The 15,925-nt window shown below is 32.3% G+C and overlaps 2 protein-coding genes across 2 annotated transcripts in view; both read right to left on the bottom strand.

The window, feature by feature from the left end:
• The window catches only part of LOC134846828 (PAT complex subunit CCDC47-like), a 495,511-nt gene that overhangs the window by 235,966 nt on the left and 243,620 nt on the right, over window positions 1-15,925 (bottom strand). The gene's annotated exons all lie outside the window — the stretch shown is intronic.
• LOC134846826 (receptor-type tyrosine-protein phosphatase eta-like) overlaps window positions 9,505-15,925 on the bottom strand; it is a 114,878-nt gene continuing 108,457 nt past the window's right edge. Inside the window, exons 17-19 of the mRNA XM_063864221.1 lie at window positions 15,090-15,260; window positions 13,482-13,751; window positions 9,505-9,716 (exon numbers count right to left, since the gene is read on the bottom strand). Of these exons, the coding sequence (XP_063720291.1) occupies window positions 9,505-9,716; window positions 13,482-13,751; window positions 15,090-15,260 (653 nt within the window). The remainder of the gene's footprint in view (window positions 9,717-13,481; window positions 13,752-15,089; window positions 15,261-15,925) is intronic.

The following is a 15,925-nucleotide window of genomic DNA, read 5'->3' as shown; positions in this document are numbered from 1 at the left end:
GGTATAAATGTTTACATAGGGATCATTAGCTATAAAAATTATGCATAGGGATCATTAGGTATAAATATTTTACATAGGGATCATTAGGTATAAATGTTTTACATAGGGATCATTAGGTATAAGTGTTTTACATAGGGATCATTAGGTATAAATTTTTACATAGGGATCATTAGGTCAAAATATTTTCTATAGGGATCATTAGGTATCAAAATCATACATAGGGATCATTAGGTACAAATTTTCTACATAGGGTTCAATAGGTATACAAATTTTACATAGGGATCATTAGGTATAAATATTTTACATAGGGATCACTAGGTATAAATGTTTACATAGGGATCATTAGCTATAAAAATTATGCATAGGGATCATTAGGTATAAATTTTTTTACAAGGGATCATTAGGTATAAATTTTTACATAGGGATCATTAGGTATAAATATTTTACATAGGGATCATTAGGTATAAATGTTTACATAGGGATCATTAGCTATAAAAATTATGCATAGGGATCATTAGGTATAAATATTTTACATAGGGATCATTAGGTATAAATGTTTTACATAGGGATCGTTAGGTATAAGTGTTTTACATAGGGAACATTAGGTATAAATTTTTACATAGGGATCATTAGGTCAAAATATTTTCTATAGGGATCATTAGGTATCAAAATCAAACATAGGGATCATTAGGTATAAATTTTCTACATAGGGATCAATAGGTATACAAATTTTACATAGGGATCATTAGGTATAAATATTTTACATAGGGATCACTAGGTATAAATGTTTACATAGGGATCATTAGCTATAAAAATTATGCATAGGGATCATTAGGTATAAATTTTTTTACAAGGGATCATTAGGTATAAATTTTTACATAGGGATCATTAGGTATAAATATTTTACATAGGGATCATTAGGTATAAATTTTTACATTGGGATCATTAGGTCAAAATATTTTACATAGGGATCATTAGGTAACAAAACTTTACATAGGGATCATTTTGTATACATTTTTACATAGGGATCATTAGCTTTAAAAATTATACAAAGGAATCATTAGGTATAAATATTTTACATAGGGATAATTAGGTATAAAATTTTACATTGGGATCATTAGGTATAAATGTTTTTCATAGGGATCATTAGGTATAAATTTTTACATAGGGATCATTGGGTATCAAAATTATATATAGGGATCATTAGGTATAAAATTTCTACATAGGGATCATTAGGTATAAAAATTTTACATAGGGATCATTAGGTATAAATATTTTACATAGGGATCTTTAGGTATAAACATTTTACGTAGGGATCATTAGGTATAAATTTTTACATAGGGATCATTAGGTATAAATATTTTACATAGGGATCATTAGGTATAAATTTTTACATAGGGATCATTAGGTCAAAATATTTTACATAGGGATCATTAGGTAACAAAACTTTACATAGGGATCATTTTGTATACATTTTTACATAGGGATCATTAGCTTTAAAAATTATACAAAGGAATCATTAGGTATAAATATTTTACATAGGGATAATTAGGTATAAAATTTTACATTGGGATCATTAGGTATAAATGTTTTTCATAGGGATCATTAGGTATAAATTTTTACATAGGGATCATTGGGTATCAAAATTATATATAGGGATCATTAGGTATAAAATTTCTACATAGGGATCATTAGGTATAAAAATTTTACATAGGGATCATTAGGTATAAATATTTTACATAGGGATCTTTAGGTATAAACATTTTACGTAGGGATCATTAGGTATAAATGTTTTACATAGGGATCACTAGGTATAAATATTTTACATAGGGATCATTAGGTATCAAAATTATACATAGGGATCATTAGGTATAAATTTTTCCTCATAGGGATCATTAGATATAAAAATTTTACATAGGGATCATTAGCTATAAAACTGATACATAGGGATCATTAGGTATAATTATTTTACATAGGGATCATTAGGTATAAATTTTTACCTAGGGATCATAAGCTATGAAAATTAAACATAGGGTAATTGGGTATAAATTTTTTACATTGGGATCATTAGGTATAAAATTTTACATAGCGATTATTAGGTATAAATATTTACATAGGGATCATTAGCTTTAAAATATATACATAGGGATCATTAGGTAAAAATATATGCATAGGGATCATTAGGTATAAATATTTTACATAGGGATTATTAGGTATATTTTTTTACATAGGGATCATTAGCTTTAAAATAAATACATAGGGATCATTAGGTATAAATATTTTACATAGAGATCATTAGGTGTAAATATTTTACATAGGGATCACTAGGTATAAATATTTACATAGGGATCATTAGCTATAAAAATTATACATAGGAATCATTAGGTATAAATTTTTTACATAGGGATCATTAGGTATAAAAATTTTACTACATAGGGATCATTAGGTATAAATTTTTACATAGGGATCATTAGGTCAAAATATTTTAGATAGGGATCATTAGGTAACAAAATTTTACATAGGGATCATTATGTATAAATTTTTACATAGGGATCATTAGCTTTAAAAATCATACAAAGAAATCATTAGGTATAAATATTTTACATAGGGATCATTAGGTATAAAAATTTACATTGGGATCATTAGGTATAAATGTTTTACATAGGGATCATTAGGTATAAATTTTTACATAGGGATCATTAGGTCAAAATATTTTACATAGGGATCATTAGGTATCAAAATTATACATAGGGATCATTAGGTATAAATTTTCTACATGGGATCTTTAGATATAAAAATTTTACATAGGGATCATTAGGTATAAATGGTTTACATAGGGATCATTAGGTATAAATATTTTACATAGGGATCATTAGGTATAACTGTTTTACAAAGGGATCACTAGGTATAAATCTTTACATAGGGATCATTAGCTATAAAAATTATACATAGGGATCTTTAGGTATATATTTTTTTACATAGGGATCATTAGGTATGAAAATTTTACATAGGGATCATTAGGTATAAATTTTTACATAGGGATCCTTAGGTATAAATATTTTACATAGGGATCATTAGGTATCAAATTTAACATAGGGATCATTAGCTATAAAAAATTATACATAGGGATCATTGGTTTTACTTAGGGAAAAAATGTGTATATAGGGATCATCAGTTATACGTAGGTTGAAAAAAAATTGAAAAAAATATGAAAGAAAATTTTGAAAAAAAACTTTTTATTTTGAAAACTTTGTGTGAAAAATTTTTCTGTAAATTTTTTTTTTATATAGGGATCATTAGCTATGAAATTTATACTTAGGGATCATAAGGTGTAAATATTTTACATAGGGATCATTAGGTATAAATATTTACATAGGGATTATTAGGTATAATCTATACCCAATGATCCCTGTAGGGATCACCCCCCCCCCTCGATCCCAGTGTCGTATATCTATACTACTGAGAGCCAATTTAAACTTTTCTTGACACGTAAAATACAATTTTGTAATCGATTAAAAAACATAGTTTGTCTTCTAAGTACTTCGTTCTTCAAACTGCGAAGTTTAATTACACTCAAACTAACAAGATTACTAATAATGAAAATGGCAACCAGTGGGTACCCGCATCAAATTTTCGTTAATATGAATCAATTACTGCTTTCTTTAGTCTCAATATGCAAGAAAAAACAATAAGAAATTGATTTCAATCCGTTTTCAATGGGATGCAATGTCGTTTTTAAACCACAATTTGATACATTAAAGTCGATACCCGCATCCAAGTTTAGGCGTAAGTAATCGAATAAAACGGATTATTTTGATGACAATTATAATTGATTTTATTTACCAAAATTAGGTGTTTAAAGGATTTAGAATTGATTATAATCGTGATATTTTCCAAGAGATTATAATCTCTCATAATCGACTATAATTGATTATAGTTCTTATAAAAAACCCTTAAAATCAATTATAATCGATTATAATCAATTATAATCTCTTATTTTGCCAAAATTTTGTAAATTCAAAACAATATTTGAATGATATCTTATGGGTTATTAATTTTGTGTCAATAAGAAAATCTCTAGAAAAGAGATCTCTTGAACAATTTGGCTCATCTGAACACAAAGTTCTTTCACGAAACAAAAGTTTCATAGATGTCCTTTCATATTAGTGGAAAGGTTCCCATGGTAGATTAAAAACAAATCTTCCGAATCAATCATGAAACTAAATAAATTTGCTAATGTTTTGGTGGTTAAAAAAGCTTAAAATATGCATCAAAAAATAATTCTAATGGGGAAGAAATGAAAAAAAAAATCCTTGAATATTTGAATTGACTGCAAAACTTTTTAAAAATATTCTCACTTTTCATAGGAACCAACGTCTACAAAACGCTTAAAATATAAGCAATTTAGATACAACTTCGAAGACAAAATGGACAAACAAAAGATTAAATGGATTTTTGTGTAAAACTAATGAATTAGAAATTTGAATAAAAATAATGGAATATAATCAATTATAATTGGTGATAATTGTATCAGAAAATAGGCGAATAAATAATCGATTATAATTGATTATAATGGATTACAATTAATTATAATTTGATTTTAAAAAGAGAGATTATAATCGATTATTAATTGATTAAAATTGATTGTTGCTCAATTTTAGTAAGACTGGTACTAAAATCGTAATATAATCGATTATTAACGCTTGAAACTGGTTGCGGGTAATAATAGATGCTTCATCTCTTTTTGATCGCTATTTATCAATTGTTTCTGGATAACTTCGTAAAAAAGTGTTTACTTTTTCATTCAAGGAATTTCGTTGTCTTTTTTCATGATCAAAATATGAGCGTTGCGGGGAGGGGGATAATTGTAAGGCTTGGGTGTAAATGGGGATTTAATTTTAGTATCAAAAAATTATAGCCTTATTAAATTAGATTTTGTGCATTGACTTTCTGGGAGTCGTGGATGTTATCCCTAATCATTTTTTTTGTGTTTTTATTGCTTCGATTTGTTAAAAAAAATTGAAAACTCATCGTAAAATTTCGGCAAAAAATAGGTTATTGTCAACTATAACGGTTTAAAATTTAATAATATGGACGTTTGTTTTTCAAAAAATGATATTAACGGTACTATAATCATTTTCATGAACTAAAATTTTTTACATCCGTAATCGATTAGAAATGTTTGGCTCGGAAAACTATTGCAAAGGAATATTACTCAATGCGGGCAAACTAAACTAAACTCAACAACTATGGAGAGAATTATGTTGTTTCCAATCTTCGATTTAAATCAATGTCAAACCATGTGATTAGTCACTAATTTTTAACACAAAGGCTCACTGATATATTTGTTCAATCGGAATTTTATATCGTTTCCAATCTTCGATTTATATCAATGTCAAACCATGTGATTCGTCACTTATTTTTAACACAAAGGCTCACTGATATATTAGTTCAATCGGAAATTTATATCTCTGAAGTTTCGTGATACGGCGCCAAACGTGTCAACAGAAAAATAAACAGCTGGTTGAACAAAAATTGAGATAGTGAAACAAACACAAACTCTATTGAAATCTTTTTTGTCTTATTAGCTATAAAGACTATAGGTCATCTCCAGTGGCGTGCGCAGAAATTTTTCTAGGGGGGGGGCGGTTTTTCGAAAAATTTCAAAAATTTTGCGGACCTATTTTTTTAGGTCGGTCAATGTGATTTTCCAATTCCAAGCTCTCCGAAATACCATAAGGACCTTATTTTTTCAAAAATTCTCCGCGCCGCTTTCTGGGGAACCTTTGGAAAAATTTGGCAACCAGAATTAAAGGGGCGAACCGGTCATCCCCCCCCCCCCCTCCCTCCCCCTCGGCACACTGCTGGTCATCTCAATAATTTATAAGTTTTTCCGTGAAAGATAAGATTGCTAACCTGCACTTGGAACAATGCTTCTTCTGGTAAGTTCGGTATGAAAACCACAGTCAATGCAGTCAGACTTTTGTTCCAAATCTCTGGTTCCAAAATTTTCTCTATAAAAATGGAAGCATGTAACTTTAAACTTTAAATTTTTAATGGATGGAACTTGAAAGGCTTTATTGGTTCTCTCAATTGTTTAAATAAATCTACCTGAAGAAGTAGCTAGACCGCCAATTGTTGAACTAAAAATAATACGGCCATTTGCAGTGACCCCCGCCACCCACAAAGAGTACTCAGTCATGGACATTAGGGGTCCATTACACACTTGATGAACAGACACATCGGGGTCACACAAATCCACGCCTATGTCCACGAACCAGGACTGGTCTGTTGGGTCGATGTTGAATGACATTGGGTAACTTTGTAGGGGCAAGGCATGATAGTGGGATGCAGTTGTTATGTAGTTGGACCAGTACATAACTAAAAATTCTAATATTTTTGCAGCGATAGCACCAGTTTTTTTTTAGAAAATTGGAATAGGAAACTTCCGAAATAATAAAGAACCACCTGCGTCGTATAGTCGTATAGTATCTTATTACTCAACTTTTGAGAAACTTCTCAATGTAAGTTAAAAATATCCAATAATTTTTTCCAATGAATTTCAAAAAAGTTTTCGTTTTTTTTCTACCATCTTCTTGCTCATGTCTTATAAGCTGCAGTTGATGAAATCAAAATGATCATCGGCTGTATTAATGAATAAAAAACTTTTGAGAATCAATTATTCAATATAAGAAAGTTGAATGAGTTCTTTTTCGAATCAGTTCTAGCAAAAAAAAATCTATAAAAAAATCATTCTACTCTGTTCCAATCTACCCTACACACTTCTGCCTTTTGGCCTTCTACCTTACGTTTCATTTTATTTTATGGCAAATTAATTTAGTCTTCCATCTTTTTGATCTCCCGGGCCAAAGTCCGCAATTTATTACATTTTATTATTGGATAAATTAGATATTTTACCACTGTAAAATATTTAATATTAACCAATCATAATCCATCCAACTAACAACCCACTTATTTGTAAGTGCTGAAATTACTTGTAATTTCAGCACCAGAGAGATTTGAATTTAACTTAGAAATTAGTTACCTCTCCAAGAGAACTTCAGCAGTCGCAATAAGCCAGTATACTTTAGATCTATTGAGCCTAGCAGAGACTAGTTAAACACCCTGAGACTAGTAGATATAAGAGTAAGATTAGGATCGGTTTTAGACTAAGAAGTTGCACGAATCTATCCGGCCGAAAATAAGATAGCGCGACGAGCAGACGGTGTACCCTATCCGAAATTACTCTATGAGTTAACCTCAACAACATAACTCACAATCGAATTGATTTTCCGCGACCCAAACTCCATGTCCCCACCCGAAATTTGAGTTGGGCAAAGTCGCATTATTGGTTTCCCAAAATCGCAAAATAGCTGCATAAAATGGATCGCGCAAACTCGCAACATGAGTCGGGCAAAATCCCAGCATGTGTCGCGCAAAAAAATTCGAGCAGTTTAGTAATAGAATTTTTCACTCGTAAAAGCGTAATGCAGGTAAAAGTTGTAAAAAAATCCAGTTTATAGGTAGTGTTAAGGTTCAGTAAGCTAGATCAAAAAATCTGCTGATCATATACAGGACCGCCACAAAAAGGCCTACACATGGTCCCAAAGTAATAAAAACAGGCATTTTTTGGGGCAGTTTAAGTCACTCAAAAACATGTTTGTCACACAAAATTGCAAAACTATTTTTGTTAACAAGCACAAATTGCAATACACGTTTTTTGGGTCAAGCAAAATCGCAGAAACAATTCTGTAGCGCAAAGTCGTAGCTAAAAACATTTCGGTCTCAAATAGGACTGGTCTGTTGGGTCGATGTTGAATGGCATTGGGTAACTTTGTAGGGGCAAGGCATGATAGTGGGATTCAGTTGTTATGTAGTTGGACCAGTACATAACTAAAAATTCTAATATTTTTGCAGAGATAGCACCAGTTTTTTTTTAAAAAATTGGAATAGGAAACTTCCGAAATAATAAAGAACCACCTGCGTCGTATAGTCGTATAGTATCTTATTACTCAACTTTTGAGAAATTTCTCAATGTAAGTAAAAAATCTCCAATAATTTTTTCCAATGAATTTCAAAAAAGTTTTCGTTTTTTCTACCATCTTCTTGCTCATGTCTTATAAGCTGCAGTTGATGAAATCAAAATGATCACCGGCTGTATTAATGAATAAAAAACTTTTGAGAATCAATTATTCAATTTAAGAAAGTTGAATGAGTTCTTTTTCGAATCAGTTCTAGCAAAAAAAATCTATAAAAAAATCATTCTACTCTGTTCCAATCTACCCTACACACTTCTGCCTTTTGGCCTTCTACCTTACGTTTCATTTTATTTTATGGCAAATTAATTTAGTCTTCCATCTTTTTGATCTCCCGGGCCAAAGTCTGCAATTTATTACATTTTATTATTGGATAAATTAGATATTTTACCACTGTAAAATATTTAATATTAACCAATCATAATCCATCCAACTAACAACCCACTTATTTGTAAGTGCTGAAATTACTTGTAATTTCAGCACCAGAGAGATTTGAATTTAACTAAGAAATTAGTTACCTCTCCAAGAGAACTTCAGCAGTCGCAATAAGCCAGTATACTTTAGATCTATTGAGCCTAGCAGAGACTAGTTAAACACCCTGAGACTAGTAGATATAAGAGTAAGATTAGGATCGGTATTAGACTAAGAAGTTGCACGAATATATCCGGCCGAAAATAAGATAGCGTGACTAGCAGACGGTGTACCCTATCCGAAATTACTCTATGAGTTAACCTCAACAACATAACTCACGATCGAATTGATTTTCCGCGACCCAAACTCCATACCCCCACCCGAAATTTGAGTTGGGCAAAGTCGCATTATTGGTTTCCCAAAATCGCAAAATAGCTGCATAAAATGGGTCGCGCAAACTGGCAACATGAGTCGGGCAAAATCCCAGCATGTGTCGCGCAAAAAAATTCGAGCAGTTTAGTAATAGAATTTTTCACTCGTAAAAGCGTAATGCAGGTAAAAGTTGTAAAAAAAATCCAGTTTATAGGTAGTGTTAAGGTTCAGTAAGCTAGATCAAAATATTTGCTGATCATATACAGGACCGCCACAAAAAGGCCTACACATGGTCCCAAAGTAATAAAAACAGGCATTTTTTGGGGCAGTTTAAGTCACTCAAAAACATGTTTGTCACACAAAATTGCAAAACTATTTTTGTTAACAAGCACAAATTGCAATACACGTTTTTTGGGTCAAGCAAAATCGCAGAAACAATTCTGTAGCGCAAAGTCGTAGCTAAAAACATTTCGGTCTCGTAAAAATGCAACTTGCCTATTTTGAGTCGCGATGGTCGCAAAATACTATTTTTGGTTCGCGCTAAAACGCAAATTATCTTTTTCGGATCGCAATGGTCGCAAAATTAGTCCCAGAACTCTGTCAGAGCTCTAATCCAACCGAAAGACCATGTGCTAACAAAAGTATGACTCGATTTTGAAAAAAAGAAGGTTCGCTTGAAAAACTTTTATAGAACCACAAAAAACACGTCTGTAAATGAATACGGACCATTAACCACGTTGTTGGCTTTGATGTTGGTGCCTTCTGACATCCCGGAAACCACAATTGTGAACTCTACAATTTCATCAGTGTCCCCAAAAGGGAGATTCTCGAAGTTCACTCGAATCATGTAAGAAGAGGCTTCGAACGAACTGCTGATGAAGTCCACTGGCAAGGCTGCTGTTGCAAAATAAAAACTCCTTGATGAGATTTTTGAAAGAAAATTAAATAACTCTTAAAATCTTAAGCTGTGAAGTAATTCTTGCTATGTTCGACAATCCACAACACGCTTAAGGCTTCTAATTCGATCGCTGATTTTTTGCGTTTGTGGGTCTTCAGAAAACAGTTTGCGAAAGAAACTTTTTTCCAGCCACTCTCGAGGAGATGGTCAAGTATCGCATTCCATCCAATTTCAAGGCGCGTCCTTTTTACCTCTGGTTTTAAATTAAGCGTCAATTTTTGTACGTTGATAATTTCAACTGTTTTTGTGGTTACTTTCTTAAACGTCGACCTAGGAGTTTCCATTCATCGGAATATTGAATTTTTTCAATAGCGTTTCTTCGTTTCTTGAAAATCTGAAAGGGTTCCCCAAAGATGCTAGATGTAGCAATAGTATTATGACTGTTTTTTCGAGCCAACGATTGATCTGAGTTTCTAGAGATTGGCAAAAAATTGATGAGACCACCAGCTGATTTAGGGGGGGGGGGGGGGGGTCGGTGGGAGCGCCAAAAAAACTAGGTATAAATCTTTACATAGGGATCATTAGCTATAAAAATTATACATAGGGATCTTTAGGTATATATTTTTTTACATAGGGATCATTAGGTATGAAAATTTTACATAGGGATCATTAGGTATAAATTTTTACATAGGGATCCTTAGGTATAAATATTTTAGATAGGGATCATTAGGTATCAAATTTAACATAGGGATCATTAGCTATAAAAAATTATACATAGGGATCATTGGTTTTACTTAGGGAAAAAATGTGTATATAGGGATCATCAGTTATACGTAGGTTGAAAAAAAATTGAAAAAAATATGAAAGAAAATTTTGAAAAAAAACTTTTTATTTTGAAAACTTTGTGTGAAAAATTTTTCTGTAAATTTTTTTTTTATATAGGGATCATTAGCTATGAAATTTATACTTAGGGATCATAAGGTGTAAATATTTTACATAGGGATCATTAGGTATAAATATTTACATAGGGATTATTAGGTATAATCTATACCCAATGATCCCTGTAGGGATCACCCCCCCCCCCCTCGATCCCAGTGTCGTATATCTATACTACTGAGAGCCAATTTAAACTTTTCTTGACACGTAAAATACAATTTTGTAATCGATTAAAAAACATAGTTTGTCTTCTAAGTACTTCGTTCTTCAAACTGCGAAGTTTAATTACACTCAAACTAACAAGATTACTAATAATGAAAATGGCAACCAGTGGGTACCCGCATCAAATTTTCGTTAATATGAATCAATTACTGCTTTCTTTAGTCTCAATATGCAAGAAAAAACAATAAGAAATTGATTTCAATCCGTTTTCAATGGGATGCAATGTCGTTTTTAAACCACAATTTGATACATTAAAGTCGATACCCGCATCCAAGTTTAGGCGTAAGTAATCGAATAAAACGGATTATTTTGATGACAATTATAATTGATTTTATTTACCAAAATTAGGTGTTTAAAGGATTTAGAATTGATTATAATCGTGATATTTTCCAAGAGATTATAATCTCTCATAATCGACTATAATTGATTATAGTTCTTATAAAAAACCCTTAAAATCAATTATAATCGATTATAATCAATTATAATCTCTTATTTTGCCAAAATTTTGTAAATTCAAAACAATATTTGAATGATATCTTATGGGTTATTAATTTTGTGTCAATAAGAAAATCTCTAGAAAAGAGATCTCTTGAACAATTTGGCTCATCTGAACACAAAGTTCTTTCACGAAACAAAAGTTTCATAGATGTCCTTTCATATTAGTGGAAAGGTTCCCATGGTAGATTAAAAACAAATCTTCCGAATCAATCATGAAACTAAATAAATTTGCTAATGTTTTGGTGGTTAAAAAAGCTTAAAATATGCATCAAAAAATAATTCTAATGGGGAAGAAATGAAAAAAAAAATCCTTGAATATTTGAATTGACTGCAAAACTTTTTAAAAATATTCTCACTTTTCGTAGGAACCAACGTCTACAAAACGCTTAAAATATAAGCAATTTAGATACAACTTCGAAGACAAAATGGACAAACAAAAGATTAAATGGATTTTTGTGTAAAACTAATGAATTAGAAATTTGAATAAAAATAATGGAATATAATCAATTATAATTGGTGATAATTGTATCAGAAAATAGGCGAATAAATAATCGATTATAATTGATTATAATGGATTACAATTAATTATAATTTGATTTTAAAAAGAGAGATTATAATCGATTATTAATTGATTAAAATTGATTGTTGCTCAATTTTAGTAAGACTGGTACTAAAATCGTAATATAATCGATTATTAACGCTTGAAACTGGTTGCGGGTAATAATAGATGCTTCATCTCTTTTTGATCGCTATTTATCAATTGTTTCTGGATAACTTCGTAAAAAAGTGTTTACTTTTTCATTCAAGGAATTTCGTTGTCTTTTTTCATGATCAAAATATGAGCGTTGCGGGGAGGGGGATAATTGTAAGGCTTGGGTGTAAATGGGGATTTAATTTTAGTATCAAAAAATTATAGCCTTATTAAATTAGATTTTGTGCATTGACTTTCTGTGAGTCGTGGATGTTATCCCTAATCATTTTTTTTGTGTTTTTATTGCTTCGATTTGTTAAAAAAAATTGAAAACTCATCGTAAAATTTCGGCAAAAAATAGGTTATTGTCAACTATAACGGTTTAAAATTTAATAATATGGACGTTTGTTTTTCAAAAAATGATATTAACGGTACTATAATCATTTTCATGAACTAAAATTTTTTACATCCGTAATCGATTAGAAATTTTTGGCTCGGAAAACTATTGCAAAGGATTATTACTCAATGCGGGCAAACTAAACTAAACTCAACAACTATGGAGAGAATTATGTTGTTTCCAATCTTCGATTTAAATCAATGTCAAACCATGTGATTAGTCACTAATTTTTAACACAAAGGCTCACTGATATATTTGTTCAATCGGAATTTTATATCGTTTCCAATCTTCGATTTATATCAATGTCAAACCATGTGATTGGTCACTAATTTTTAACACAAAGGCTCACTGATATATTAGTTCAATCGGAAATTTATATCTCTGAAGTTTCGTGATACGGCGCCAAACGTGTCAACAGAAAAATAAACAGCTGGTTGAACAAAAATTGAGATAGTAAAACAAACACAAACTCTATTGAAATCTTTTTTGTCTTATTAGCTATAAAGACTATAGGTCATCTCCAGTGGCGTGCGCAGAAATTTTTCTAGGGGGGGGCGGTTTTTCGAAAAATTTCAAAAATTTTGCGGACCTATTTTTTTAGGTCGGTCAATGTGATTTTCCAATTCCAAGCTCTCCGAAATACCATAAGGACCTTATTTTTTCAAAAATTCTCCGCGCCGCTTTCTGGGGAACCTTTGGAAAAATTTGGCAACCAGAATTAAAGGGGCGAACCGGTCATCCCCCCCCCCCCCTCCCTCCCCCTCGGCACACTGCTGGTCATCTCAATAATTTATAAGTTTTTCTGTGAAAGATAAGATTGCTAACCTGCACTTGGAACAATGCTTCTTCTGGTAAGTTCGGTATGAAAACCACAGTGAATGCAGTCAGACTTTTGTTCCAAATCTCTGGTTCCAAACTTTTCTCTATAAAAATGGAAGCATGTAACTTTAAACTTTAAATTTTTAATGGATGGAATTTGAAAGGCTTTATTAGTTCTCTCAATTGTTTAAATAAATCTACCTGAAGAAGTAGCTAGACCGCCAATTGTTGAACTAAAAATAATACGGCCATTTGCAGTGACCCCCGCCACCCACAAAGAGTACTCAGTCATGGACATGAGGGGTCCATTACACACTTGATGAACAGACACATCGGGGTCGCACAAATCCACGCCTATGTCCACGAACCAGGAATGGTCTGTTGGGTTGATGTTGAATGGCATTGGGTAAATTTGTAGGGACAAGGCATGATAGTGGGACTCATTTGTTATGTAGTTGGACCAGTACATGACTAAAAATTCTAATATTTTTGCAGCGATAGCACCAGTTTTTTTTTTTAGAAAATTGGAATAGGAAACTTTCGAAAAAATAAAGAACCACCTCCGTCGTATAGTCGTATAGTATCGAATTACCCAACTTTTGAGAAACTTCTCAATGTAAGTTAAAAATCTCCAATACTTTTTTCCAATGACTTTCAAAAAAGTTTTCGTTTTTTTCTACCATCTTCTTGCTTATGTCATATAAGCTGCAGTTGAGGAAATCAGAATGATCAATGGCTGTATTAATGAATAAAAAACTTATGAGAATCAATTAATCAGTTTAAGAAAGTTGAATGAGTTCTTTTTCGAATCAATTCTAGCAAAAAAAATCTCTAAAAAATCATTCTACTCTGTTCCAATCTACCCTACACACTTCTGTCTTATGGCCTTCTACCTTACGTTTCATTTTATATTATGGCAATCTAATTTAATCTTCCATCTTTTTGATCTCCCGGGCCAAAATCTGCAATTTATGTTGCGATCGAATTGATTTTCCGCGACCCAAACTCCATACCCCCACCCGAAATTTGAGTTGCGCAAAGTCGCATTATTGGTTTCCCAAAATCGCAACGTAGCTGCATAAAATGGTCGCGCAAACTCGCAACATGAGTCGGGCAAAATCCAAACATGTGTCGCGCAAAAAAATTCGAGCAGTTTAGTAAACGATTTTTTGTCGGTTTTTTCACTCGTAAAAGCGTAATACAGGTAAAAGATGCAAAAAAAATCCAGTTTATAGGTAGTGTTAAGGTTCAGTAAGCTAGATCAAAATATTTGCTGATCATATACAGGACCGCCACAAAAATACCTACACATGGTCCCAAAGTAATAAAAACAGGCATTTTTTGGGGCAGTTTAAGTCGCTCAGAATCATGCTTGTCGCACAAAATTGCAAAACTATTTTTGTTAACAAGCACAAATTGCAATACATGTTTTTTGGGTCAAGCAAAGTCGCAGAAACAATTCTGTAGCGCAAAGTCGTAGCATGTCTTTTTTGAGTTGCGCAAAGTCGCAACATATCTTTTTTGGGCCGCGCAAATTGACTAAAAACATTTCGGTCTCGTAAAAATGCAACTTGCCTATTTTGTGTCGCGATGATCGCAACTTACTATTTTTGGTTCGCGCTAAAACGCAAATTATCTTTTTCGGATCGCAATGGTCGCAAGGTTAGTCCCAGAACTCTGTCAGAGCAGCTACAATCCAACCGAAAGACCATGTGCTAACAAAAGTATGACTCGATTTTGAAAAAAAGAAGGTTAGCTTGAAAAACTTTTATCGAACCACAAAAAACACGTCTGTAAATAAATACGGACCATTGACCACGTTGTTGGCTTTGATGTTGGTGCCTTCTGACATCTCGGCAACCACAATTGTGAACTCTACAATTTCATCAGTGTTCCCAAAAGGGAGATTCTCGAAGTTCACTCGAATCATGTAAGAAGAGGCTTCAAACGAACTGCTGATGAAGTCCACTGGCAAGGCTGCTGTTACAAAATAAAAACTCCTTGAGGAGATTTTTGAAAGAACATTAAAATACTCTTAAAATCTTAAGCTGTGAAGTAATTCTTGCTATGTTCGACAATCCACAACACGCTTAAGGCTTCTAATTCGATCGCTGATTTTTTGCATTTGTGGGTCTTCAGAAAACAGTTTGCGAAAGAAACTTTTTTCCAGCCACTCTCGTGGAGATGGTCAAGTGGCGCAATCCATCCAATTTTAAGGCGCGTCCGTTTTACCTCTGGTTTTCAATTTAGCGTCAATTTTTGTACGTTGATAATTTCAACTGTTTTTGTGGTTACTTTCTTAAACGTCGACCTACGAGTTTTCATTCATCGGAATATTGAATTTTTTCAATAGCGTTTCTTCGTTTCTTGAAAATCTGAAAGGATTCCCCAAAGATGCTAGATGTAGCAATAGTATTATGACTGTTTTTTCGAGCCAACGATTGATCTGAGTTTCTAGAGATTGGCAAAAAATTGATGAGACCACCAGCAGATTTAGGGGGGGGGGGTGGGGGTAGGGGTAGGTGGGAGCGTTGAAAAAAGGCGTTTTTTCTAGATCCGCCCCTGGGTAAAGACTGTTAATATTATGTCTTCGTTTTTTGAGAGCTTTTTTGGAAGCTATAAAAATTTCCATCTATTAAAAGACT

Source organism: Symsagittifera roscoffensis, chromosome 5 (genome assembly GCF_963678635.1).
Source record: "Symsagittifera roscoffensis chromosome 5, txSymRosc1.1, whole genome shotgun sequence".
In the NCBI taxonomy this organism is placed as follows: Eukaryota; Metazoa; Xenacoelomorpha; order Acoela; family Convolutidae; genus Symsagittifera; species Symsagittifera roscoffensis.
The sequence above is the reverse complement of the archived record's forward strand: the minus strand, read 5'-3'. Positions and strand labels throughout refer to the sequence as shown.